Raw genomic sequence first — 26,515 nt, 5'->3', positions numbered from 1 at the left:
TGGTGGATGGCTGTCGCTAGGACCGCGGGCTCGCTCCCCGGCTGGAGGGCAGTGTTTACATTTGGCGATTGACGGCGACCTGCCAAGCAACTATGTGTTGCCGCTTTTAGCCGCCTTTCCTGCGTTGATACTGAAATCGATACCAAAATTGATACCAGCTGCAGTGTTCAGCGGCTCTACCGGCTGTATGTCCCCGGTCTACATTCATAGCAAAGCATGCAATGGTGCCGTCGTGCGTGGCACAGGTGGGCGCCAAACGACTCGTCTTATTGCATGCATTCACCGACGACGTAGCAGATAAACAACCGGGGTCTCTGAGGAGCTTCACTGGCCCTGGACGCCTCATGCAATGCATCGAGATGCCTCCAACTATATACCTAGGTAATGATCATAAACACGATTGAGTACCTATTTGTGCCGGGCTGTTTGGATTGGTCAAATAGAGTCTTTATCAATTATGCGCCATGCGATATTAGTCGATAAGGAACCTTATACGCAGTATCTTAGGTGTATACAGCTGTGACAGTACAGGATTTACAGGATACACGGATAGACTCCGCCGACTTTCCTAACAAGTCATCTGGGGTGGCAGTGTCAGTGATGTCGCCAGGGGTGTTACGCATGCACTTTGGGCGGCAAAACGATAACGACCTCTAGCTTGCCTTAAGGTACTAGTACTGCATGGTAGTACAGCGAGGGGTCGTCACTTGTCCTAGTAGGTACTATGGCATCATAAAGTGTGAAACCCTTCCAACTCCCGATAGCACAAGTACCTACGTACCTACGTACATCTGACCGCCATCCACCTCATTGCGCTTGCATCGCAGGCAATGACTCTCGACCTGAATAGGTCCTATCTACACCACTTGTTTCACATTCCCAAACCTTTCTTCGCCCCTTTGAGACGCTGGGGTTGCTGAAGCGAGGTCCCTACACTCGTTTGAGCCGCATGCTCGTCTGGCCCTGGCTGGAATTACGTAGCTCTACTCTAGCCTCTCATCCTGATCCTGCGGCTCTCCCTTCCACAACGCAGCCCAAGTCAAGAGACGCGGAGGACACAATTTCCTGATCAGTGACCTGACTGAACCTGCTACGACTCCTTCCTCCCTCGTCGCCCCAGTGGCCCTTCGGACAGATCACAGCATGGTGCACCTACCTCTACCCCGAGGTATGGGCCATCTTGGCCTCAAGAAACAGGATCAAGGTGCAGCATCCTCCGGCGATAGTAGTCGAAGACCCAGTCCCCCCAACAATGGGAGTAACCACAGCTTGAACACACAGCCCGAGCAGAAACCGCTGATTCTCAAGGTCTATGTCATCAAGGTACGGACGGAGTCTGTAGATGGTCTGCACTGCGCAGGGTCCTAACAACCTCTACAGGCACGTAACCTGGCTGCAAAAGACAAGTCCGGCACTTCTGATCCTGTAAGTGACTGGTCACCACAACATAGCGGATCTCTCTAACCTCCTAGTACCTTGTTGTGACCCTGGGGACTGCTAAGCAGTCGACCCCGTCAATCCCCAAAACCCTCAACCCGGAATGGAAGATATGCTTTGATATGCCTCTCACGGGCGTCCCTCTCCTCGAATGCATCTGTTGGGACAAAGATCGATTTGGCAAAGACTATATGGGAGAGTTCGACATTCCGATCGAAGACATCTTCGCCAATGGTCAAATCCAACAAGAGCCGAAATGGTACACACTCAAATCAAGCAGGTCTACAAAGAAAGAGACTACAGTTTCGGGCGAGGTGCTCATGCAGTTCTCCATTGTGGACTCTGCAAACCCTTCGGCCAGTCCCGAAGAAATCCGGAAAAAGTTCCAAGCGTATATTGGAGCTGAAGGAGAGGATGACGAGCTCTCTCGCGTGTCTACAAATGTAGACAACGAGATCGGTGATGATGAGGTAGACGATTTCGACGAAGACCCGGAATCGGTCACCGAGAACGAATCCCCGCCAAAACCTGACACGGCGGAGAAGAAAGCCAAGAAGAAAAGATTGGCTCGCCTTCGCCGCAAGTCCATCGCTGCAAGAGCATACAACCTTCTTGGAGTTGACAACGACGGGAATGGGGTCGTCTTCTTGGAGGTGATCAAGATCACAGATCTGCCCCCAGAGCGCAACATGACTCGAACTTCTTTTGATATGGATCCTTTCGTGGTCATAGCATTGGGTAAGAAGGTCTTTCGGACGAAGGTTATCCGGCACAATTTGAATCCCGTCTTCAACGAGAAGATGGTATTTCAAGTCATGCGCCAGGAGACCGGCTACTCCTTGACCTTCACTGTCATCGACAGGGACAAACTGTCCGGGAATGACTTCGTGGCATCCACCACTTTACCCATTCAGACAATCATTCAATCTGGACCAGAAGCCGATCCGGAAACTGGTCTATACGACCTTCCAGAACCCCCTGAATATTCACCGGCCATGGCTCCGAAGGAGAATAGATCCAGATTCCGTCTTCCATTATCTCGCACATCCTCGGCAAGCAGCTTGTCCAAGTTGGCACGTCCCGGCTACAAACGAGATGACTCCCAGACGTCACTGACGAGCGTTAACGAAGGAGCACGCCCTCCGGCGCCCACAAGCATTCCATCCGACGGCAGCGGAAGCACATTGAAGCTGCCAGGAGGCGCTGAAACTCCCGTTGCTCAACCGGCCGAGGATCCCGCAATGCCCTCATACGTCATACCCTTGGAGTTGAAGAACAAAGAAAGATGGGAAACGAAACATACCCCGGAGCTGCATCTTCGGGGGAAATATTTGCCTTACAAGGCACTCAGACAGCAATTTTGGAGAGCTATGCTGAAACAATACGACACGGATGATAGCAAAAGAATCAGCAAGATCGAATTCATGGCGATGCTCGACACGCTGGGCTCGACCCTGAAGGAGTCAACAATTGACAAGTTCTTTGAGAGATTCGCCCCCGAAAATGGAGACACTGGCGAGCCTGATCTGACATTTGACCAAGCCGTCATCTGCCTTGAAGAGCAACTTCAAAGAGTCAGTACGAAAAAGTCCTTGTCTGATAAAATCAAGGACAGCTTAAGCTCGAGTGGCCAGACACCGCAGGCGACTTCGACCTCAAACAAAAGCGATAGCGGCGCTGGCGTGGCTACCATTGAGCAGGGACAAACTGGTGCGGCAGGAGAAGAGGGTAAGCTACTGTCCAACGACCTAATAGACGAAGGCGACGAAGAAGAACATGTCATCGCAATCCGAGAATGCCCCATCTGCCACCAGCCAGACCTGAACCGGCGGACAGAAGCCGAAATAATCACCCACCTTGCCACCTGTGCCAGCTCGGATTGGCGACAAGTCAACAACCTGGTGATGGGTGGGTTTGTGACCTCAAGCCAGGCGCAGCGCAAGTGGTACTCGAAAGTCATCACCAAGATCAGCTATGGTGGTTACAAGCTGGGCGCTAACAGCGCGAATATCCTTGTGCAGGACCGTATCACCGGCCAAATCAACGAGGAGCGCATGTCTGTTTATGTCCGCATCGGCATTCGGCTGCTGTACAAGGCGTTGGGTGCTCGGGAAATGGAGAAGAAACGAATCAAGAAGTTACTGCGATCCCTGTCCATCAAGCAGGGCAGAAAGTTTGACGATCCTGCTTCGGTGGCTCAGATTGAACCATTTATTTCATTCCATCGACTTGATATGTCCGAGGTTCTTTTGCCTGTCGAGCAGTTCAAGAATTTCAACGAATTCTTCTATCGAGCCTTGAAACCAGGTGCTCGGCCGTGCAGTGCGCCGGACAGACCGGAAGTCGTCGTGTCTCCTGCAGACAGTCGAACGGTGGTCTTCAATAGAATCGAGGATGCGATCCGAATCTGGGTCAAGGGCAGAGATTACAGCCTGGAAAAACTATTCGGCGACGCCTACCCATTGGAGTCAAAACGCTACAAGAGTGGTAGTATGGCCATTTTCCGGCTGGCGCCGCAAGACTATCATCGGTTCCATATCCCCGTTGATGGTATCTTGGGTACACCCAAACCCATTGAAGGAGAATATTATACTGTCAACCCCATGGCCATTAGATCGGCGCTGGACGTGTACGGTGAGAACGTCCGAGTCCTGGTCCCCATCGATTCTGTGGCCCACGGCAGAGTGATGGTGGTCTGTATCGGAGCCATGATGGTCGGCTCCACGATCATCACACGGAAGCCCGGGGAACGAGTCAAGCGCGCGGAAGAGCTGGGCTATTTCAAATTTGGCGGAAGCACGATACTTGTGTTTTTCGAGCCTGGGAAGATGGTTTTCGACGACGATTTGGTGGAGAACAGCAATGGAGCTTTAGAGACATTGGTAAGTCTGCCTGACTGAAGCGACAACACTTACATTCCGTGCGAGACTGACAACTCTCGACCAGGTCCGCGTGGGCATGTCCGTTGGCCACTCGCCACATGTCGAGGCGCATAAACCAGACATGAAGAAACATGACAGCGACATCACCCATGCAGATAGACAGGAAGCTAGACGACGCATTGAGGGGAGCATCGCCCCGGAAAAAGACAGCAGGTCGGGCTGGATGCCTGGATCATCAGGAAAAGCTGGGGGTCTCAGCTCCCTCAACCCGGCTAATATACATTGAGACTTGATGAGATCAAAAAAGAAGGCTGAACGTGCCTTGCAGATTCTGTCGCTGAAGCATATCAGCTCGACACTCCACAATGCGGAAAGTGATTGAAAAGGAGGCGCACGCCTGTATGATGTGATGTTGACATGGGGGACAGAAAAGTGCTTCATTCGCCTGTTGAAACTCCGAGAAACATGGACCGCCAGGATGAACACACTTGACATGGACTTGGACATGAACATGGTAGGGTTTCTTTGTAAGGTTGGCAACATTCTAGGGTATCCAGGTATTTCTTGAGTATACACGGTATATCTGTCATCTGAGTCCTCATATCCTGTGGATGGGGTAGACGATCGCTTATCTGGTTGCAAACTTGATCGACGAAGTTTGGGAGCGTACGGAGAGCCATGTCTTAGGTACCTGTAGGTTCCTACCCGGCCTTGGGTAAAGTGTCGAGTGCCTATACTGGTAGGCGGGAGGCGCAACGCCCTGCATGGAGTAGACGGGTGGTGGACTGTTTGCGAGACAATTGCAAGGCGCGTATCGTTTCGGTGATGGTTCAGGTTTCGCCCTGTTCCAGACCCCGGATTCTCGCCCCTGGGGCTTAGGGATCCTTGCCTTTACTGGGGAGATCGGGCTGCAGCCACCCGAGGATCAGGTCCGTTACGTTACGTACCTGCAGACATCGATTCTGATGCAGGGGAGATGAACCAGATAGTACTACTAGCTAGGTATGTACTACTACTGCATGATATTAGCGCAGGCATCATTAGGTGCTGCAGGTGGTAGTATGATTGTGCCTATCCTTCTACTTGTTGCAGGGCTTATTAGGGGCTTATTAGGGGTTTAGGGGGCTACTAGTAAGGGCCTGTCGCTTATCTTATCGTTGAACTAGGTACTTAAGCGCCCAAAGCTCGGTCAAGCTCCCTTGGGAGTCACAGGCAGGCAGGTTTGGAGCTTAGCAACTTTTAAGCATTACTTGAATGCTTGAGCAGTTCTTGGTGACAGGGTGGGGTGACTGGAAGAATTGTCTTGAGAAGGCTTGAATTGATCGCTCACTCAACATTGCACGACAACTACTACACCTACAATTACAACCTCCTACGACTAGTATCTCTCTAGCTCCTGTATCGGAGACAAATACTCACTAGGTACACAGGACAGCACATACGCATCTATCCCTCAAGCTCCCTCCCATCGCCATCAGGCTACGACCGGTGCCACAAATGCTGGCCGCCCTTCCCGGCATGTCAGTGCCAGCGCCAGTGGGTTTCCGAACAGACAATCGTTGGAGACTGGGAGATTGATGATTTGCTGTTCCGACGTCACCCACGCGCAAAAATTCTAAGACAAGTGGACGGCCTAAAAAGAAAGAGGCCTTTCTTAGCCCATCAGATCCGATCAAATCATATCTGGTGGAGAGCGGAACGCGTGTTGTGTTCGCTTGCAGCTTTCACCTTGCCATTCATTGCGCTTCGCTGCGCTGCCCTGCGTCGTTTCATTCGACAACCGCCATGGGGATCCGACGCTTTTTGACGCACAATCCTTTTCCATCCACGCCCAACTCAGGAGCCATACGGTCGGAGGCTGTGCAACCGATTCAGGTAATTTGCAGAGGCCGAATCCTTCGCTACAATGGCCGGCAAATAGCGGGGAGCTTCCACACGCGCTCCCGCTCTCTCTCCCATCTCTCTCCCGTCAAATCTGACCATCACTGAAACGTCGACTACAGCAAACACAGCTGTCACCAAACGTCGTCTGGTCGTCTTTTCTTCCCCAATTTATGTTCATTAGTAACGGCTGATGTGCCGAGTCTGATCTGTCACGACTCCTCACGGACGGTAGTTGGCCTTTCTCTCGTTTCTGTTCCTCAACTCTCTCGCATACTTTCTTTTTCGTCGCCAAATTCACCATTTCTTTCATTTAGCGGCGGATATTCTCGAGACTCGGAGGAAAGGTTCCTGCCCATCCTCTCGCTGCTCAACGTCTCACCTTGGCCGATGGTCGCGTCCTCCACACAGGATCGCGGTCAAGATCATCCAGTCTCAATTCTCGAGACAGTAGAACACCACACTCGTTCCTTCCGGTTCCATTTCACCAACAATGAGATTTCCTTTTCTTCTATTCGCGCCCTTGGTGGCCGCCATTACTCTCGATGTCAGCTCCGTCGGCTCGATCGAATCGGCCGCTTCAACCGTTGCCTACGACATGATGACTTACTACACGGGCAATGAGACCGGCCAAATCCCCGGTCTGCTCCCGGGCTCTTTGAGCTGCAATCCCAATAATCCCGAGGTCTACTGCTGGTGGGAAGCAGGTGCGATGTGGGGGCAATTGATCAATTACTGGCAATACACGAACGATACCACGTACAATGCGGTCACAACTCAGGCGCTTCAATTCCAGAGAGGTCCGGACAACAACTACAACCCTCCCAACCAGTCAAGGAGCATGGGCATAGACGACCAGGCTTTTTGGGCCTTCTCTGTCTTAGATGCCGTCGAGGCTAAGTTTCCCGAGGCGGGTGGTGACAACCCTTCTTGGTTGTCGTTGGCTCAGGCCGTGTTCAACTTTCAACGAGAGCTATGGGATCCGAAAACCTGCGGAGGCGGCTTTCGGTGGCAGGTGTTCTCCTTCAACGCGGGTTACAACCTAAAAAACACAGTCTCCAACGGCGGTAACTTTCAGCTGGCGGCGCGGTTGGCGTACATTACCGGAAACCAAAGCTATGGAGACTGGGCCACCCAGGTCTGGGATTGGATGGAAGGGAGTCCGCTGCTGCAAAACGACACCGACACTGGCATGTTCTATATATGGGATAATACCGACAGCAACAACAACTGCACCACCGTCGCGAATTTCGTCTGGACCTACAATTACGGAACCATGCTCTCTGGCGCGGCGTACATGTACAACTACACCAACGGAAGCGACCTCTGGCTTGGCCGTGTCAACTCAATCCTCAACACGACGTACTCACTCTTTTTCCCCCAGAAGTATGGAGGTAACATCATGTACGAATTGGAATGTGAAGAATCCAAGAACTGCAACCAGGACGAAAAGTCTTTCAAATCGTATCTGGCGAGATGGATGGCTGTGACAAGTTTGATTGTTCCCAGCACCGCAGAATCTATCAAGCCCAAGCTGGCCGGCAGTGCTGCCGCTGCTGCAGGCCAATGCGACGGCGGTGACAATGGGCGGGAATGTGGCATGCAGTGGTGGACAACAACTTGGGACGGCACTGCAGGTGTTGGTCAACAGGTGAGTTTGCAATTAGCGAAGGAAAACAACACAGCGAATATCGTTGCTGACGCTCTTTTAGATGTGCGCACTGTCCGTGATCGGCGCAAATTTGATCGACGAAAGAATGGCACCTCTCAGTCTCACGACAGGCGCAACGTCGAAAAGCGATCCCAATGCCGGCGCGTCGGCCTCTACCACTCCCTCCATACATATGTCTCCAATCACCACCAAGGATAAGGCTGGTGCTAGCATCTTGACCATCCTGGCGGTAGTATTTGTCGTCGGCGGTACCGTGTGGATGGTGATCTGAGGCCCAATGCTTGTTATCCGAACCTCGTCTTTCCGTTCCTTTCCAGCAAGCCTGTCAATGCTGGGTATGACACCGTGGTCGATTGTGTCCGTTGCAGCACAGCAGCTGATTCCACGGGGTCTACGACGGTCAGGTCATGAAAAGACCTAACAGTCGTGCTCTGAAAACTGGTAACAGCAACGCCGCCAAGGGACATACCAAAAGAAGCATGCTTGTTTCGGTTCTATCCCGAGCCCTGCCTTAACCTGGCAGCATTCCTGTCGCACTCAGTCTCAAGCGCAATACGAGCAAGCCATGCCAAGCCCGACAACAACAACAACAACAACAACAACAACTACTACTACTACTACTACTACTTATTAGCCTGCTTACAAGCATTCAGAGCGCAACCTTTCGTCGAGAATATTACTCTGCTGAACACCGTCAAGCCGATTCAGACTGTTCCGCGTCATGCACGAAAGCACCTCTCGAAGAACCGCGGCCGGAGGCCAATTTGTTGATTCTTGAGGCGGTGTTTCACCACATCCGAAGTGGTATCTCGCTGTCTTCCCCGGGCTTTCGAACCGGAATCGTTCCCTCCAGCGTCCCATCACCCCAAAAACGCAAACTGGCCACTGCAGCTTCCCTCGCCATTGGGGCGCTTGATTGGGACTCCAGTCAATCTCTACGCGAGTCGGATGGTACACATAGCTGCGTCGTCAGATCATCCAACGACTTTACCCACCAACAAGAAAATGGGCAGGAACTATGCTTTCAAAAGCAGCGATTGAGACCTACCGGGTTTGGTCAACGCAAATATGACCTATTGTTCCGTCGCTTGCGTGGGAGACTGAGATGTTTGGCTTGCTTGGGATCATCGCATGTGGACACAGAGATCCGAGGTCCGTGAGTTCCATGTGAGGCAGCAGCATGGATGGAGATGGGAGATAGAGTTGGAATGGTGCTTCCTGGTCTCCAGGCAGTGTATGCCAGCCTGGCTGGCTGGCTTGCACATTGGATGAGGTGAAGACAGCTTTAAGGCTGGTTGGTTGTTTCTGGGCGATCCCCAAAGTTCGCACTCCTGGCGCAACGGACATTGCTGTTCCTCGATTGCTGTTGTCTTGAGGGGTTTGCTTGCTCTTCCTTTTGCCAGTGAAGAGGCGCCCATTGCGAATAGAAGAACCAAATAAATGACACTTGCTACATTCAGTTCCTTGCTTTGTATCTGTATGCCCTTTTTAGCCTTCTTTCGCGGTGCTGTTTGCCCTGATTGTCTCTCATTCTCTGACTCAGTCTCCTTGCAAAGACGTTAGACCATAGGTACAGAACGGAATAGATATTGGGTCGCGACCTGTGCGGGTTTGGATAACCATAAAAAGGGGGTGAAATGAATCAATGTCTGATTGTTCAACACCTGATAAGACAAGAAGCGATCGGTTGGACTATTGCGGTACTTCAGCGAGCATGTATTTGACTACCTTGACCCGACATGACCTGACCTGACCTGCTTTATCTAGTTTTCATTGAAACAAACCCCATAGATTGAAACCCGGAAGACATGCACACGTGTATACGACTAGCATGCTAGCGGAGTTCAAGGCCAGCCGGTGCAGTCGTCAAGCCATTCGGTGGTCGAGCAAGCAATGAACTCGACCTGTCTCTTTGCTTTTGCTCCTGCCTCTCCAGACCTCTTGACCATCGGCTCAGCTTCCGGCTCCGGTTGTGGTTCTGGGTCCGGTTCTGCCTCCGGCTCTGCAGATCTCTTCTTGACAACAGGCTCAGGAGCTGCAACATCAGCATCAGCCTCGACATGACGCTTGACCACCGGTTCCGCAGCGGGCCAACCCGTGCAAGTATCGATCCATTCAGAAGTGGAACATGGGATGATGGCGCGCTTCTCCATCTCCACGTCTCTCTTCACCTTGAGATCTCTCATCTGGGAGTCCGGCTCGGCGAGGCCGCCGTCGGGATTGGTCAAGGCGCCGCCGAAGCCGAGCAGTGTGTTCCAGGTGTCGGCGGTCGACTTGTCGCGGGTGCCCAGTGTGCGGATCTTCGCTTGGGCCTGTCGACACAGCGTCTGGGCTGCCTGGTTGGCTGCGCACACAGTGCTGAGTTGATCGCAGATGCGGTTTGTGATGATGTCTGATGATCGTTAGATGATCCGGCATGGAAGATGAAACGTAACATGAGACAAGAAAGGGAAACTTGGGTGAACGAACTGATATTCAATGCCTCTTGTTGACCTTTGCTGCACAATGGATCCGCAGGCAGAAAACTAAATTCCAGGGCTGGTCGGCCTCTGATGCCGCCTTCGAACTTCATGGTTGGAATGCAAAGACCATAGTCGGGATCTGCCTTGACGACTGCTTCGGCGCCATATTGCTTTGCGTTGATGAGAGCGGCCGCTGAGGCTGAACCTGCAACAAGCAGAGCAACGGCAGTGGCTTTGACGATCATGTTTGTTGGAGGAGATTGGTGAACTTGACAACAATGCGGAAAGGAGTGTAATGCTAGACTTTATGGATCTTGAGAAACGAGAGACTCTGCTGGCAGAAAAGAATGATTGAATGAGGCCCGACCAGCGAGCGATGCTACAAGAAACAGAAAACAAGAGACCGTGAAGATTGGAAATGAATGTGTATGGGTGGTAATGATGGACAGAAGAGCCAACAGAGTCTAGTTTGGAGGCCTTGCATGTTTCTTATACCGAACCCACGCAGATTGAACGGATGAGGGAGTCCCCGAGCGTGGATTTCGAAGTTGAGGCAGAGCCTGTCGGATGTCTCGTTTCACATGGTCGACTAGGGGTCGTCCCTCTGACTTCTGGCGTCTCGGCCTCCAAGTGCACGCACCTTTCGTTTCGCAGGCCATCATACATGTCATTGAAATGCGTAGGACTGTAATGTATTCTTGAAGGACCTTGACGGCAATGGGATGCATCGCACGAGGGGTTGGGAATCAATAGAAGCCGAACTGCAACGGCAGGGACTCCCTCGCTGCACATGGAATCATGGAATCTACGTGTGGAATTGGCTATTCACGATGTTTGAGATGTTTGCCAGCAGCCTGCATCTTGCACCTAGATGGTCATTGACATGCAATCTCGAAGCAAAGACCGCGTTCGTATTGCGCAGTCCAGTATGAGGCTCCAGGTTGGCGTCCCTCAATTTGCTTCGCTCCGGGTCCAGGGTCGGAGATCGTCAAGCGACGTGTGTTCGATGACATGTCTATAGGAGGATGAGACGAAAGAAGCAGCATCGATCAGATCCGACCCCAGGGAAGGTCGATTCGGGTAGATGGAGGGACTGAAGGGATTCAAGGGGAGAATCCTGAAGCAGGAAATGCAACGGAAGGAAACATTCTGACCAAAAACGGACTAGCGAGTTACCACCAAAAGCACGTGATAAGGCTCGCGATCTTGGGTCACGTGGTCAGGGGCAGTGACGTCATCGAAATTCGACAGCAGAAAACATGAGTTTGAACGTGAATTGAAACAAGATCCTCCACTAACGGATGTGTTCAGATGGGTAGACTACCTGTAGCTGGGAGCCGCTATTTGCGAAGTTCCTTGCTCCGTACCAAGTGCGTACGACATCCCAGTTGATCGCTTCTGGCCGCCTACCGCTATGCATTGCCGGCAAAAGGTGCCTCCAGGAATCAGAAGTAAGAGACTGGGAGGGCACACCACGTCCTCGAAGGGCGCGTTTGCTTTCTCTCAAAATATCCAAGAGTGTAAAGCTAAGGACCCGCACCTAACCAGGGTCAGGACTCCTCGGGATCTGAAACACAACTCAACACCTGTACCATCAGGCCCGAACGTCTATGGACTGTGCGACAGGCAAGAAGGAATGCAGGAAATACAAGGCAGGGCAGAGCATACCGCTGCAATCTCCCAAACTTCCCACATTTTGGTCGGAGAGCAAAAACTTTTCTCACAAACCCTCGATGCGGGGTTGTGAGTAAGTGAAATCCTGAGTCGAGTACAGGATTCTTTCGAAGTCGAAATCCAGGGATCCACGGATCAAGATATTTGGGCCATCGGGTTCGGGTGCGATCGATATTTCGGCGTCGTCAGAAAGGGCCAATATCCATATGGTCAGAGTGCGGTTCGAACAGGAGGCTTTCGCCTAGGAGCACGCCTTCCACTTAGCTGTCGACTTCCCAACTCTTCTTCTACCGAATTGAAAGGTTGAGCTATCACTGCTGATCTCCTCACTAAGTGACGCGCTTCGAACTCCTAGGTGTCTTTGCGTATTTGAACGAGTTTTCTGCCTTTCGAATATATCAGGACCAAATATCGACGGGCGGCGTGCTTGTCGTGATCGCCAAGCTTCGATGCAGGGAGCACTTCACTGCACCACTGATCGGCGATTGTCCTGGTCCGCAGGTGTGTCCATCTCGTCATGTTCATTCCGCGAATTCCTGACGGTCCAGGTTCAAAGAACTGCTCAATCCCTTGCAGCATAATCCATGGTGAGGACCGTGCCAGCAATGGCGATCTTTGAGTTCTTCAAAGTGTCTTAGCAAGTCACCCTACGGTTCTTCCAACGAGGGATTCCGCAAGCAGGCATGTCAGCTGCGTAAGAGGTAAAGTCCGGCAAGAACCCTCCTTCACCAAGCGGTGTTGCGCCCGAAGAACACGACTGCCCACGCCTTCCACTTCAGGTGCTGTCTTGCCCGGATTATGAGCCGTCCGTTGGGCTGATCTAACGTCCTCGCAGGGCAAAATGAAGTTCTAACTTGAGTAAGTACATAAATGGCTCACCTCACAGTTTTGATATCAACACAATACTTGGTCATGTCATTGGACGAAGCAAAGCACACATGGCAGACCATCGAGTGATGGTGTCGTTGGCCAGTGATCGCATCTTCCGAGCATCGGCCTCAGCACTAAACACGAGAATCGACTGATAAGCTCGTTTCGATACTGGGCTAAAAGTGGTGGCCACCTGGGATGCTACCTCTGTAAACAAGCAAAACAGATCCCAGATATGTCCTGGCCACGGTTTATCTCGCTTCTGCCTCGTTTTCGAAGATCCACATGCGCGCTAAAACGGGCATCGACTTGAGGGCTTGCATCCATCGTCGACGAGTTATTGCCAATAAATGGACACTTCAGATGCGATCATGCAATATGTGGTGGGAGAAGCAAGGTCTCTCTCTACAAGTACCAGAATCTTCTGCGACGACCAGAGCCTCATTGAATGGTTGTATCTGGCGGAATTGTCCTAAGACGGTGGATGTCGTGGGCAACGAGCCAATGGGAATTCAAGACGCAACATCCGAATCGGTTCGCATCCGCCCCATCCACCCGATCTATCAACTGCTATTGGCCCGGTGCGAGGTGCTATCTTTACCGCCAGATTCGATGAATTCTTTTACCTTCCTTGGCCTGAGACCAGAGTGCATCGGCTTCCATCGGAGCCTCCCAACAACACGCTCAGATCTCAGATGTTGTAACAACAATATCTTCTTGGACACTTCGCTATGGCCACCGACAATACCTATCCGGGAGAGCCATTATAGCACCATGGCCCCAAGTGGAGCAGTCACAAATATTTCTCCGCGCGGGCTGGTGTGCGAGAATCGGCGATGCATACATTTTGCACTGTCTTTAGCAACGCATCGAAAACACACCCGTGGCCTAATCCGTCATGCTCCAGAAATACACCGAATCTTCCATTCATGAAACCAACATGTCTCTAGAGACAACCAATCCAGTCTGGTCGCAAATGGCAGCAGGGACAAAGGTGAGATAGTCGTCCAACATCCTGAAGATAAGATATGTAGGGAATTCCCCCTTTTCACCAACAGTGTTACTCTCTCTCCATCCATACCTTCACCCAAGTCAAGCCTTCACGTTACAGTCCCCCAGTTAAGCTCCGCCTGCCGCAAATCATCTCCAAGTCCACATCCCTCCACGGTTGATCCCTCCCGTCCAAAGCAGTAAGAATGCGTGTTTTCCTATTCCAGACGGCCAAAGGCCTGTTCAGCTCCTCTGGCGGCTACCGATCGAATCTGATGCTACTGAAATACCTAGCATCTCGCGGCCACCAAGCCGCGCAGCTGTGTTATGTCTGGGACCGCGAGGTCGAGAACTACTGCGAAGAGATGGTAGCGAACGGACTGAACCCCGAACTAGAATCCGAGAAGATAACCGTACCAGCGGACCAAGACACCAGCGTCGACCTGAGAACATACTCATTCATCGACGCCGACGGCGTGAGGAACCTCGCAGTCAGCGTGACTGATTTCATGAAGATCCTCCCCGACCACGAGCTCGCCAAGGAAGCCGCCCGATGGATTGAGGTATGTTCACCCCTGATTCTTCTCAAGCTGTCTATGGCGGCACAGGGACAAGCGTACTGACTGTTGTTGCTTTGCTGTATACAGCACGATCTAGTGTGCACTCGACTGCAAGTCTTTCTGATGTTCCTAGATGGGTACCTTCGACGGTTCCAGCCAACGCACGTAATCTTCAACGATGGCATGTCCATGAAGGCCACGTCAGTCATGCCCTCGCTGCGCGACGTCTGCCGGATCTGCATCGTCCACACGGCCGAGCAGCTACCGTTCGGGCCCTACGCAGGTGGGATTTCCGGATCCGCCTATTCGGCCGGCGAACACAAACTGCTGTTAGGACTCGACGGCATCTGGTCCGTGTCGCAGGCGCTCAAGAACTACGCGCGACAATACGGTCAACTCAACACCACCTTCCACGTCCATCATCCTTGGACATATCTCGACCCCAAGACCCACGGCCTGCCCATGCGACGGCGGAACTGGGACAAACAGATCGTAGGCATCGTCAACCCGTGTCCCGTCAAGGGCAGTTCCATTCTTCAGGGGCTAGCCAAGCGATGTCCACAATTCAAGTTTGCAGCATGGTCCAGCTGGGGCATGGACAATAAATTGCAGAAATCACTCGGTGAACTGAAGAATGTTGAGTATGTTGCCCATCATCATATCTCTCTCTCTCCTCACAGACAAAGAACTAGTGGCTAACTTTCTATGAACCAGTCTCCGTCCAACAGCTCGAGACATGGAAGAAGCGTGGTCCGAGATCAAAGTGCTCCTGGTGCCCTCGCTGTGGTTCGAAGCATGGGGCATCGTCGTGGTCGAGGCCCAAGCCCGCGGTATCCCCGTGATCGCGTCGGACGCGGGTGCCATCCCCGAGGCGAAACTCGGCATCCCGCCCATCGTCCACGTCAACATGTTGACCGGCGAGCGCGACGACGACGGCTACATCGTCCCTGACCAGGACATCCAGCCCTGGGTCGACGAACTGACCAAGCTGATGACCGACAAGGAATACTACGAGGAGGTCTCCGAGCGCGCCCGCTCCGAAACCGCCTTGTGGCTAGCCGGTCTGGACGAGACCGCCTTGGAGAGGTGGTTGCTTGAATGTGCCAAGCAGAAGGCCCTCTACGACGGACCCATGCCCGCGAGTGTTTCCGCCCGGGCCATTTGCGATCAAGCATAGTAAGTCGGTGGGAGAGCGCGCGCCGACGTTTCTTTTTTTTCTCTTTCTTGAGTTTTTGACATCAACAAACAACAAGTAATCGAGTGAGCGATGCAAGCGTGGAGTTTGGAGAATGGCTTCTTTTCTGTTCGGGTTTTCATCGATTTTACGACACGTATAGACATGACAAGGGTTCGGTTATCATAAAGGTGTCTCTTTTTGGGGGGGACTTGGAAATATATGTGATACAGGCATCGCTCTGGATGGGGGGTTTGGATATTCTATATAGGACCAGCAACAAGGGTGGATGGTACAGGTAAAGGTACAAGGACTGCCTATTAAGTTACCCGCCAGATTAATGACTTTAATCAAATGGATTGTTCTTTCATATACACACACATCTGTGCCCGATTTCCTGTGGCAGTCGCTTCCGGCTCCTCGACGCTTCTATCAACAACTGTTACCAATCAGTGCATCCCGGTCCCATCTTCCGCGCCTTGTTCTTCTCGGTACTTCATCAAGCTTGAATTCTTCGTGCCCGCTCCACCGCGTTCGGCCCAATACAGGAAACCGCTGACCAGAACGGTTGATGGGAAGTGGTGAGACAGATGGAGAGACAGCTAGACGAACAGCCAGCAAGGGGGAAAGCGAGATCCCATATTTAAAGGACACACGCAAGACCAAGAGACAAGGTACTGAGACAAGAATGGCAGGATGAAGTGGTCACCTTAGGGACGGGGCTTGAGGCTACTCCTAGTTCGCTATCCATGCTTGTCTGGTAACCCAAAGAACCTGGATCGACGCATTCCCGACAACGCTGGGTACCTTCCATACAACGCCAACCTGATCGAGTGTGTTCGTATCCTATTGCAACATTGAAAGTGGCCGCTCGCTACCTCAAGCTCGGCAGAGAGCAGAGACAGCAGGCTGGGTATGACTAGGTCTGGCGTGCTGAGGAGGTTTTATGCCCCTTTGCTTGCCACATGCAATGCAGTGCCACCATGCCCGGATCACCAGGATGCTCAGGCATGCATTTCATAACCCGTAGACTCATTTCACCTCATGATCACGTACCTCGTCTTGCTCCTGCTTCCTCTGCCCTTCGCGGATTGTTTCCGGTGCCACAGCCGCATAAGGATCTGGCGCATCGGTCGCCGCCTCTAAGGCACTTTGAGGATCGCCGTCTTGCTTGCCTTTCTCCATGATCTCGGTCTCCGCCTCGGACTCTAGACCAGCCTCGGATACTGTGTCCTCGTCTCCCTGAACCTGACCAACATGGGTATCTTCAAACATGCCGCCAAAAGGTGCACCTTTCCTGGCAATTTTTGGACTGGGTTCCAAGACTCCAGCGACCATGGGGCCAGTCTCCTTCTGGGCATATTTCTCAATGAATGCTTCCTTGAGGGCTTCGTACAAGAAGCTGTACTGCAACTCGTTCATCACCATCATCATGCGCTGCTCACGCAGTGCATTGACCGTTTCAAATATGGCATCTTCCTCGTCTTTAGAATCGGGTGTGGTTGGTTTGGAAGGGCCGCTCTTCCCCCATGTTGCATTGGAAGAGGATCTCGATGGGGGTTGGTGGTTGGCGAAATATGATGAGGACTCGATCAATACACCTGCTTCAAGTTCTTGTAGGAGGAAGTCCAGGGCTATCCAAGTCCCTGTCCGTCCCACTCCAGCAGAGCAGTGAACGACACGGGGAGAATCTCCGGCAACTTCCTTGGTCACTTTGGTGAGTTCCATAAGAGCCTTTCGATCTTCCGCCTCGGGCTTTCCAAAATCAGGCCAATTCTTGTAGAAGTAATGGTAAATTTCCTTGGACTCCCCGTCGATTGTCAGCTTCAATCTTCGCACCTCACATCCAAGTTTGATATCCTCATGGAGGGACATCAACGTAACCGTCCCACATTGACCTTGGTTTGCCTGGTCCGATTGGGATGCCGGGTTGTCAGAATGGGAATCTGTGCCTACACCATCAGCATCGGCGATCATTGCGGGGGCGTCGAGGAAAGGATCACCATCGTCCGTACTCCTAGCACTCTCATTTCCATTTCCATCCTCATGGGCCGCAAGAGCAATCGTTGGGTTGTCGAAGTTGGGGGGATAATACTGCGCGCATTTCTCCTTGTTTCCCTCATACAGCTGGGTAAGCATCACAATCACTCCAACCTCTCCCGTCGTCTCTTGCATGACCATGTGCCAGAAGTGAGAAAATTGCCCCTCCTTCGGTCCTTGACTGGCAATGTACCTGCACTCAACCTGCGCTGCTGACGCTGAGGCCGAGGAATCACTGCGTTGATATTGATGCACATTGCGGCTACTGAGTGTAATGGGTGACGCGTTCACATAGTCCGAACCGCCAATTGGTTTCCGAAGCTTCACTCTTGCTGACTCCCAAGGTTGAACATTGCCATATCGGTTCCGGCTAACGACTGCTGGAGATCGGTCAACTCGAAATGGGGATGTCTCTGGATTCTGAAAGGCGTGCTGGAGGCGGTATCGCTGCTTCCATTCTAGATCTTGGAATGCCGTGGTGATTTCTGGAGAGATGTCAGCCAGCCGTCAAGTCAGGGGGTCTAGAACAAGCGTCATGGCCTTCATCTCCAATGATACCTACCCTGCCTTGTCTTTTTCAAATACGATGGGAGCTTGAGAGCAACCTGTCTTGCTGAGTCATCAATCTCATTAGTTGATCTCGTTGATGGAGTTGTTCCAGACGAGGCTGGCCTTGACGACTCAGGCCCTATCTCCTGGGACCGCTGCCTCTTGACCGAATGCGAGGGGGGAGTGCTGATAATCAAAGACTGCGGCATGATTTGATTGATCTCGGCGATCGTCGCGTCATCGGAATGAGAGGAGCCAGCTCGACTCACATTGGTTGCGATGGGTGGCAGAGAAGAAGGACTGGCTGGTGGGATGGTCAGGCTCGGAGCCGCCTTGGGTCGCTTTCCCGGCGAGTGAATATGCAGCCGCTGTAAGAGTGAGGGACGTTTGGAGGTACCAGAAGTAGAGGAGTCCTCAGAAGAGTGATCCTGAGGAGTGGCGCCTGCTTTGTCGGTGAAGAACCTAGAGACGGTCGTCGTGGCTCGTGGTGAATATTTCCAAGGGAGTGACAATGTAAGAGGTTACTAGAGGATGAACAAAGAGCCAATGTTGTCGTACCAGGACAAACGTTCGCGAAGGACTGCCGTGACAGTGGAAACGGCGAAAGAAGTTGGTAGGATACTTTGAGGATTGCTCTTGCTTCCGCTTCCGCTTCCGCTTCCGCTCTTGCTCTTGCTCTTGCTCTTGCTCTTTCTTGCTTACCAGCACCGCGGTAGAAGGGGGTTCGTTGGATTTCGCGACACCAGCCTGAGGGGGGGGATGTTCTGCTTTTGAGACGTGAGGATACTTCCAATAGTGCAGACACCTATCACAATGTACAGCGCCAGCGCCAGCGACCGCCGAAATAGTGGGTTGTTCTGGAATGAGAATAGAGAGGACTAAGGGGCTGATCTTGACGGGCAGGAGGCGCTGGATTGCGGTGAGCACGAGAGGCAGGTTCCTTGGGTGTTGAAACTTGAGACCTGGATGCAGCCCTATGCTACCGGAGATGGAATGTTCGAATTGATCTTAAGCGACCATGCATCTTCCAATCAACAAGATATGTAGAGAACGGGACTGATGAGGCTGAATAATGGCGATGCACAAGATGCACCATTGACCTCATTTTGCAGAAGCGGCTTGAGCCGGGATCTATGTATCGAACTTGAAATGTCCACGCACACTGGATAATATGTCCCAGTATTCTTTGTATTTAATGAGTATTTTGTTCAAATGACGTTCTCCCCGTTTGCCGCAGTCTACCTCCACACAAGCGAGCATTCATTCCTAGGTACCTTTTGGTAGTAGTATACTGACATAGGTACCTAAGGTACTCTGTAGTAGTGCCTTTTGTATACCTAGTACGTACTATGTACCTACGTCTCTCTCGTCGCCATCCAACTCGCCATCAACTTTTCCATTCCTCGCTCCAGCACACGTCCTGCCCATACCCGACAGCGCGTCGTCTTGCTATATCTCAACGACACTGATCATCCCGCCCTCTCATCGACGAGCAAAACCTCAGTCACAGGAGTCTTGAGGACAACCTCAACGATGGTTTGGTGGCTGTGGCACTTCGAGGTTTGCTTCCACCCTGTAGCCTCCTCTATTATCGTCTGGGCTTCGTTGCTGACAATTGCACAGAAACGTTTAATTGACGTGGTATCTATCCCATCCCTCCAAGCCTCCGCCTTGATTGCACTTTTCTTCTGACCATCTATCTGCCCTCAGCTACTTCGAAGTCCGTCCTTCCATCGAGGCGTACAAAAAGTCCACAAGACAGTTCACCACTTACAACATGGCAAACCGCCCGAATACTATGGTGGAACACACATTGACTGTATGTCACACAACCCTCCCTCCCAATCCCCAACGACACGAGCCTCGTTGTCCACCCTTGCAGCCTCTTTTCGTCGCCCATGCAACATGATAAGAACAATATAAACTCATTTGTCTCTGCGGGCCAAACAGCCGAGCATGAAGCAAAACAGGGCATCGGGCATTTCGTCAAGTTGTTTTGGGAGGAGTTGAAATCAGGACACAAGCCAGAACGACCGACGAAAAAGTGAATTCCGGGATTTCGATGCCATTACGGCCGAATGATGTTGGAAACGATTTTTGTCTTTAGCGAGGCGTTTCGGTACATTGGAAATATTAAATGGTCAACCGCGAAGATGTGCCTACAGGCACTCTGTGCGCAACGACATAAGCGCCCCCTTCGATCAAAGGTGAAGTGGTTAGTCATGTGGAAATTGACGACCCGTCCTAATCATTCCATACTCGTGGCTGAGCATTCTTTCTTCACAAATATTCGATTGTACGGATAAGATTGGGTTGGCTTTTCCTTCTGACATGGAAGCTTGACCCTCATTCCATCCGGAGAGCACACTACTGCCAGATGCGATCCATCTATATCGTCGTTTCATTCTTCATGGATCAAGATCGCCTCCAAGCATGGTTGATGGCAGACATTGGGATCGGGTGCAGTGATCTGCCGTGTCACTTGTGATGGTCCCCATCATTCGTCCCAAGATTTCATACCATTTGAGACGGACAATATGCACGTGCCGCCATTCATCTCTCCAACCCCCTACATCAGATCAACAGCAACGGAAATGATCTCACTACATCACCTGGAGATAGCTCGCACTGACATGGCTAGGAACAATCAATGAGGTGACTCGCCGATATTAGGCGACGAAATGCATCGAAAGCAAGGTATTCCACACCCTTGCCGATCGGTTGGCCTTTAAACGAGCCACCCTTTTGCCAAAGGGACTGATTACATGCTGTGCGACGTAATGTGGCCGAGTACGAGGCAAGAATCCCGACATTTCGCGGATTGCTGCCCAACGCAAGCTCTTTACGAGGAGAGATCTGACTCCCTGCCAGGGCTCCCAGTGGGCCTCAGTCGCGATTCCAAGAATGGCTGTCAATCGGAGGCCGAAGGTTTTGTCGACGAGCGACACAATTGTTGGTCGAACTGGTGATCGACATGGAAGGCTCTAGGCTAATGAGTTTTGAGAGAAAAGCAGCCTGGCAAGAAGTGGCCTCCCGCTGTCATATGCATGTCAAATGGCCTTCCCGGGGTTGAGCAGGCTTCATTTGCCGTACAAAACGAAACCCTTTGGAAGTGGATGGACGACAAGCAGGAGCCCCAACCAGCCGAAGGGTAGGGGGCAGGAGAACGCCAGATTGGGCAATTTTCCCAATCTGCTAGGATGTAGTGTCACCCTCCAGGAGGGCCACAGCGCAACCAGTGACCCAGGGAATGTGATACAAGTTGTGGCGACGCCTGGAGCAGAGTTTCGTAAGTTCAGCACGGGCAGGTAGGCAAACCTGCAATGGACCTGATCACACCTCGACGCATGTGAAGGCAAAAACGTACATCTGCAGTGCTGTCGACTTCGTCAATCGGCACACTCCGGTACGGGGCTGGAACATGACAATTGTTCATCAACCTCTGGGTGTTTCGTCTCTTGTACTCACCAGTGCTGTGTGACAGCGTACCAGGCGTGAATGGAAGCAGTGGGGGTGCCGCTTGACCTCGAAGTCTTACTGTCGAATCCATCTCTTCAACAGGACAGCTCTCGTTGGCGAAGTCAAGCCCTTGATACTTGCACGAGTGGGAGGTGAGGACCTTGATTGTGAGCTGCGAGACAGGATACGGCCAACGGTCACAACCGCTTTCAGTTGCTTGCTCAAGTGTTCTCCCAGGTCAGTGTTTGTACGGGTATTACTTGAACCCCTGTGAGGACGGTGGGCCTTAGCTGCAACTTCGTCATTGTAGGAGTATGATGCGGATCAGCCTCATTTCTTTGGTTGAGGATTCGCCGATCCATGCAAGCCAATGGCATTGTCCAGATGGGCCAGAGCCTCGAGGCCGACGCAGATCGAGCAGAGCTAGAACGGCAGGGTATATACGTGGAGAATGAGGTTAAGAGCCCGATGGCAATGCAGGCCTCCATCCTCGATGCACATAAATGAGGGTGTAGGGAATCAATGCGCCCGACCTGGGCGTAGTGCAGAGATTTTCCCAGTTTTGGCAACGCCCATTGGAGATCAGTATGCTGGCACTCCCCTTCAGCTGCAAGGTTGGGCGCAGTTGGCGTCCCATTTGCAGTTTTGATGCTGTGACCGGGGTCGCAGAATCTCCTGCACAGACGTTGAAAATCGTCTCGTGGCTGCATGTCCGAAGCTTGCGCAGCAGGAGGAATTCCAATAGCCGGAGCGCATCGACGGCCTCCGGCCAGTCAACAAAACATGAAGCAGACTGCTGCGGTGCGCGCATCCTAACATATCTATTGTGTATGGTGGGCTTCACACGGTTCTTGTGCAACGTCGGTTGCACAGATTCCTCCGAAATAGGACGGACCCTGGCTATACCTGAGGGCAAGGTTTACCGGTGGCTGACGCTAAGACGTGCAGGAGATCAATGATCTTTCGATCGGGGGAGGATCCACGACTCAGATTGACTGCCGTAGCGGCGTAGCGGCGCCTCTGGAGGATCAGACCACCGACCGACGCCCAATCGCAGCGAACAGACAGACTCCCACAGGTCGTTGTGGTGGAGCATCCTCCCCAGCGTCACCGATCGTGATTCGGACGGGTTGGAATCGGTGGGCCACGTGTTGGTGGCGTCCACTCGGTGAGCGGGCAGAAGGTAGATATCTGAATGTCCACCTCCATACCGAGAGGCATATCCGTATTCGCGTGTCTCTTTCTGGTGTTGCCCGTGTCAAAGCTGTCAGCACTAGCTGTTTCGAAAACCATGCCCTTTCGTGCCAGGAGCCTGATCGTCAACACCGGCTGAGAGTTGTTGAAATCAGGGATTTAGATATACCGCACCAGTACGATGCCTTGTTTGTGCCAACGTCGAGCCATATGTTCAGAACTTCCGTCCGTATCAACAATAGGTAATTCTGATAGTCGCAGGGCGGTCTCTATCTCGGAGGTTCGCCTAGACAAAGATTGCTTGGTCCTCGGATCCACGGTTATCGTGGGTGCAGGTTCACTTCAATTACTCATCGCTGGTCGATGAATTCCATTGGGCAGGTTTGTATGGCGGTGGCCATGCGACAAGGATAAAGTTCTGTGGCGCTGAAGCTCGGTTGAAGGGAGCAACTCTATCTCAGGTGCCACGATGTTCTTGTGGAACGGCGACATGAATCGGAAGCTCAGGTGAACATTCCAAATGAAAAGAGCCATTCCCAGTTTGCGAAATCACAGTGTCCGGCCGGGTTGTCTCGAAGTTCATTGCTGTTGATCACTCGTCCCTACTGAACAGTCTCGATTCGGTCGAGTTTCACAGCGCCCCAAAGAACAGGGTTAGGAGCCCGATGCGAAAGCGAAGATGCGAGATTCCTGACAGCTGTCAACATGCGACTGTCCGGTTCGCGCAACCCCCAGGTTGCATATATTGACTCGCACCCTATCCATATCGGTGCCGCCGAAAGCATTCCACGGAATCAATCGCTCCATGACGGTCATGATGACGAAAGTATGCAGGGTGCTGCTGCGAACTTGCCAACTCCACCTCGGCCGTACTTGGGTCATCACGCCATTCTTGTCGACAGCATCCAAGTTTGACGCTTCCAGTGCCCCATCGCACATGAATTCAACTCACCAGTATCGCTGTGGCTCTCAGGTGGACTTCAAGTTTCTCGGACGACAATGTAGCAGGGCTCCGGGTCGCCTTGGTTGTATGAGCATACGGTCTATTGCCTCGGTACGCGTGAGACTGGGACAAGATTCAAGCAGTACATCAGGCGAGATTCTTGCGATAGTTTGGGTTAGAGTCAGATAGACGGGGCAAGATCCCGGATCTGGGTATGTTCTGGCCGGAAGACTCCCATGTGGTTGGACACAGGGGCGGGCTCTTGAGTCCCTTCATAGCACCTTAATTATATGCTGGAGAGTAATGACCAGTCGATTCGAAGTCAAATTGAGTTTTGCTTTCTAGGGCGTGAAGATCAGGTTGCGATGATGCGCCACATGAGCGATCTGTACGATGCCCCCGTGAACGCAGAGGAGTCCGGTTAGGACTTAGGATGACTTCCCAGCACGTGTAGCGGCACAACGGTGCTTACTGCCCACTCCTCGTGGGCTTGCTTTTGAAGAGTTGCCACGCTTTAAATCAGCCGTGCAAGATATCCGATCGTTGCCTGATCCAATCGATAGGCCCGCTGTTGCTGCGCTGATGCTCCCCTCCTGTTCAAGGTATTGTTTTCAGACTCAAGAGAAGCAGCTTGAAAGCAGCGTCAGTGCATTGTGGACCAGATACCCGATCTTGAAGCGAGCAATGCATTGGGGAATGAAGCGGCGATTTCGGAAAAGGTTCGCCGGAGGCAGGATCTGGACGATGTTTGTACTACTAGTAGTACAAAGTAGTGAGCACAGATTCGGGACAGCAAGATGGCTAGGTTGCTAGGTCCATGGGGCGACATCGACCGGAACACACTTGATTGCCAATGATGGCGGCGCTCCAGTCCCAGGGAATCGATACAACGACAAGGACGCAGAGGAACTGACAGCTAGACCCAGAATTGAATGTCAGCAGGGAGTTCAAAGAAAGCCTAGCACGTGCAGGTCTAACAGCGATTCGACGAAGGGCTGAAGGAGGCGGCTGAGGCGTCCTCGCTTAGCCGGGGGCAAAGCAGGGCGATGGAGGTATTCTCTATTGGTGCAAGAGCCTGCAAGTCGAGCAGGTCGACTCGACCGACGCGAGGGTCCGAGCGAAGGGACGTCCCCTTGATGCAGTCAGGGTGATAATGCTGCCAGCTGGAGCAGAATCTGCATCCGGAAGTTGGTACAAAAATCTGTAACGCATGCCCGAGTAGTAGGACCAATCTGAGGCACGGCAGGATAGAAGAGGACACCACTGGCAGTGGGAGATCGGGCGATGGTGGTTTGTTCAATCGCAGCTGCGGCAGATGGAGCATGGAACCGGAAACGATTGTTAATTGATGGGAAGTTCCTTGGTATGAGATCTATCCGGTTTAGGTGGATTATTCTCGAGTAAGTAATTGCGGCTATAGAGACCTGAACATATGGTAGGTAAGGCCTAGACAAGCACCCGTAGGAGGTACCTGTAGGTAGGTACCGCCTATAAATGTAACAGTTTAGGCGGTGGACACGAGTTATCAAGGCATCTAAGTCCGATCTGATGGTGCCGGGACATACCATTATTACACCGTCTTAGCCTCCTAGCTGGCACCTAGTAGTATTTGCCTACTAGTACCCGGTTGGGTCCTTAGTTTTTACCTGACCTCGGTGTCCCGGTGCAAACCGTACCTTAGGACTTAGGCCATCATTAGTGCTGTACCATCAGTATCTGAATTCAAGTTCCGTAATGTTAGGTCTACGATCAACTTTCATGGCCAACTTGAAGTAGTAGTAGGTATCTTAGATATCTACCTTAGGTGGGGAGGGTAGTCAATTAGGAAGTAGGCGACGGTGAGCGGTCGACCCATGCGAAGATACCTTACTGCATGCCAGCTGCTATCATGTCGGTAACTACTCGCTAACATACTAGTACTCTAGGTACATGTAGGAACTTCACCTCCTCTCTCCCTGTCTGGCTGTTGTCCCGGGATATGTTACGGTATGCGGCCCTGCTCCCTTGGTACGCATCATTCCACATCCACTACTACCAAGTGGCTGCAGGAGCCTCTACGGCTGTGTAGAGTAAGGTATGGTAGACCGGTAGGCTGGTAGTGCAATCCCTGGAAACATCCCAACATCATGAGCATCATCACCGCCCGACACACACTGCATCGAAACTCCCCATCCACATCAGCCCGGTGCCAGGTGCCAGGTGCCCACTGCCCACTGCTCCCCCTCTCTCCGGCTCCCTACCTAGTTAAGTACTAGTATCATCGCCCATGGATTGCATGATCACCCGCCAACCAGCTAGCCAGGAGCCAGCCCGCAGGCTCCAGGCAACCCTGCCCCTGGGCCCCTGCCTGTTGTTTCTCAAGATCAAGCAAAGCACAACTCCACCCGCTTGTCCTGTCCGGGCGAGGGGATCCAAACGCTATCTGCCTCCAGAGAAAAGAGAGCCAGACGTGCACCCCCCAGCGAAACCTTTTGAACCCACCCTGGTGTTGCTTCTCAAAGATTCCTGGCCCGTGGCGTCCTCACCACTGGCATTGACGCCCTCCATAACTCCATCCTAGCAAGACCCCCGTCACACTTAGCTCGGTGGCATCTCTGACTCGTCGGGCCATCGTCCACTGCCCACCGCGACAGCCAGAGTGCCCACCGCCCATGCTAGTGCGATCTCTCGATCTTTTCTCCGCCCATCTCGCTCTCTAAGACTTGCTCATCTTCTCATCCTCACTACC

The 26,515-nt window shown here is 52.3% G+C and overlaps 5 protein-coding genes across 5 annotated transcripts; 3 read left to right on the top strand and 2 right to left on the bottom strand.

Moving 5' to 3' along the window:
- Positions 1 to 1,170: 1,170 nt before the first annotated feature.
- On the top strand, positions 1,171 to 4,605 carry A1O1_01170 (phosphatidylserine decarboxylase; the record flags this gene model as incomplete). The annotated part of the gene is made up of 4 exons (XM_007722083.1): positions 1,171 to 1,323; positions 1,381 to 1,425; positions 1,473 to 4,319; positions 4,384 to 4,605. 4 exons carry the CDS (start codon positions 1,171 to 1,173, stop codon positions 4,603 to 4,605), a joined length of 3,267 nt encoding a protein of 1,088 aa, XP_007720273.1.
- A 2,088-nt stretch (positions 4,606 to 6,693) lies between these two features.
- A1O1_01169 (uncharacterized protein) lies at positions 6,694 to 8,143 on the top strand (the record flags this gene model as incomplete). Its single annotated transcript, XM_007722082.1, has 2 exons — positions 6,694 to 7,851; positions 7,913 to 8,143. 2 exons carry the CDS (start codon positions 6,694 to 6,696, stop codon positions 8,141 to 8,143), a joined length of 1,389 nt encoding a protein of 462 aa, XP_007720272.1.
- Positions 8,144 to 9,716: 1,573 nt separating this feature from the next.
- On the bottom strand, positions 9,717 to 10,579 carry A1O1_01168 (uncharacterized protein; the record flags this gene model as incomplete). Its single annotated transcript, XM_007722081.1, has 2 exons — positions 9,717 to 10,264; positions 10,342 to 10,579. The coding sequence occupies 2 exons, from the start codon at positions 10,577 to 10,579 to the stop codon at positions 9,717 to 9,719; spliced, it is 786 nt and encodes a 261-aa protein (XP_007720271.1).
- A 3,495-nt stretch (positions 10,580 to 14,074) lies between these two features.
- A1O1_01167 (uncharacterized protein) lies at positions 14,075 to 15,605 on the top strand (the record flags this gene model as incomplete). Its single annotated transcript, XM_007722080.1, has 3 exons — positions 14,075 to 14,431; positions 14,516 to 15,069; positions 15,143 to 15,605. 3 exons carry the CDS (start codon positions 14,075 to 14,077, stop codon positions 15,603 to 15,605), a joined length of 1,374 nt encoding a protein of 457 aa, XP_007720270.1.
- Positions 15,606 to 16,634: 1,029 nt separating this feature from the next.
- On the bottom strand, positions 16,635 to 18,400 carry A1O1_01166 (uncharacterized protein; the record flags this gene model as incomplete). The annotated part of the gene is made up of 2 exons (XM_007722079.1): positions 16,635 to 18,127; positions 18,205 to 18,400. The coding sequence occupies 2 exons, from the start codon at positions 18,398 to 18,400 to the stop codon at positions 16,635 to 16,637; spliced, it is 1,689 nt and encodes a 562-aa protein (XP_007720269.1).
- Between the last annotated feature and the right edge of the window lie 8,115 nt (positions 18,401 to 26,515).

The sequence above is a fragment of the Capronia coronata genome (assembly GCF_000585585.1).
Source record: "Capronia coronata CBS 617.96 chromosome Unknown acBCG-supercont1.1, whole genome shotgun sequence".
In the NCBI taxonomy this organism is placed as follows: domain Eukaryota; kingdom Fungi; phylum Ascomycota; class Eurotiomycetes; order Chaetothyriales; family Herpotrichiellaceae; genus Capronia; species Capronia coronata.
Note: the sequence above shows the minus strand (reverse complement) of the source record. Positions and strands in the feature narration are given on the sequence as shown.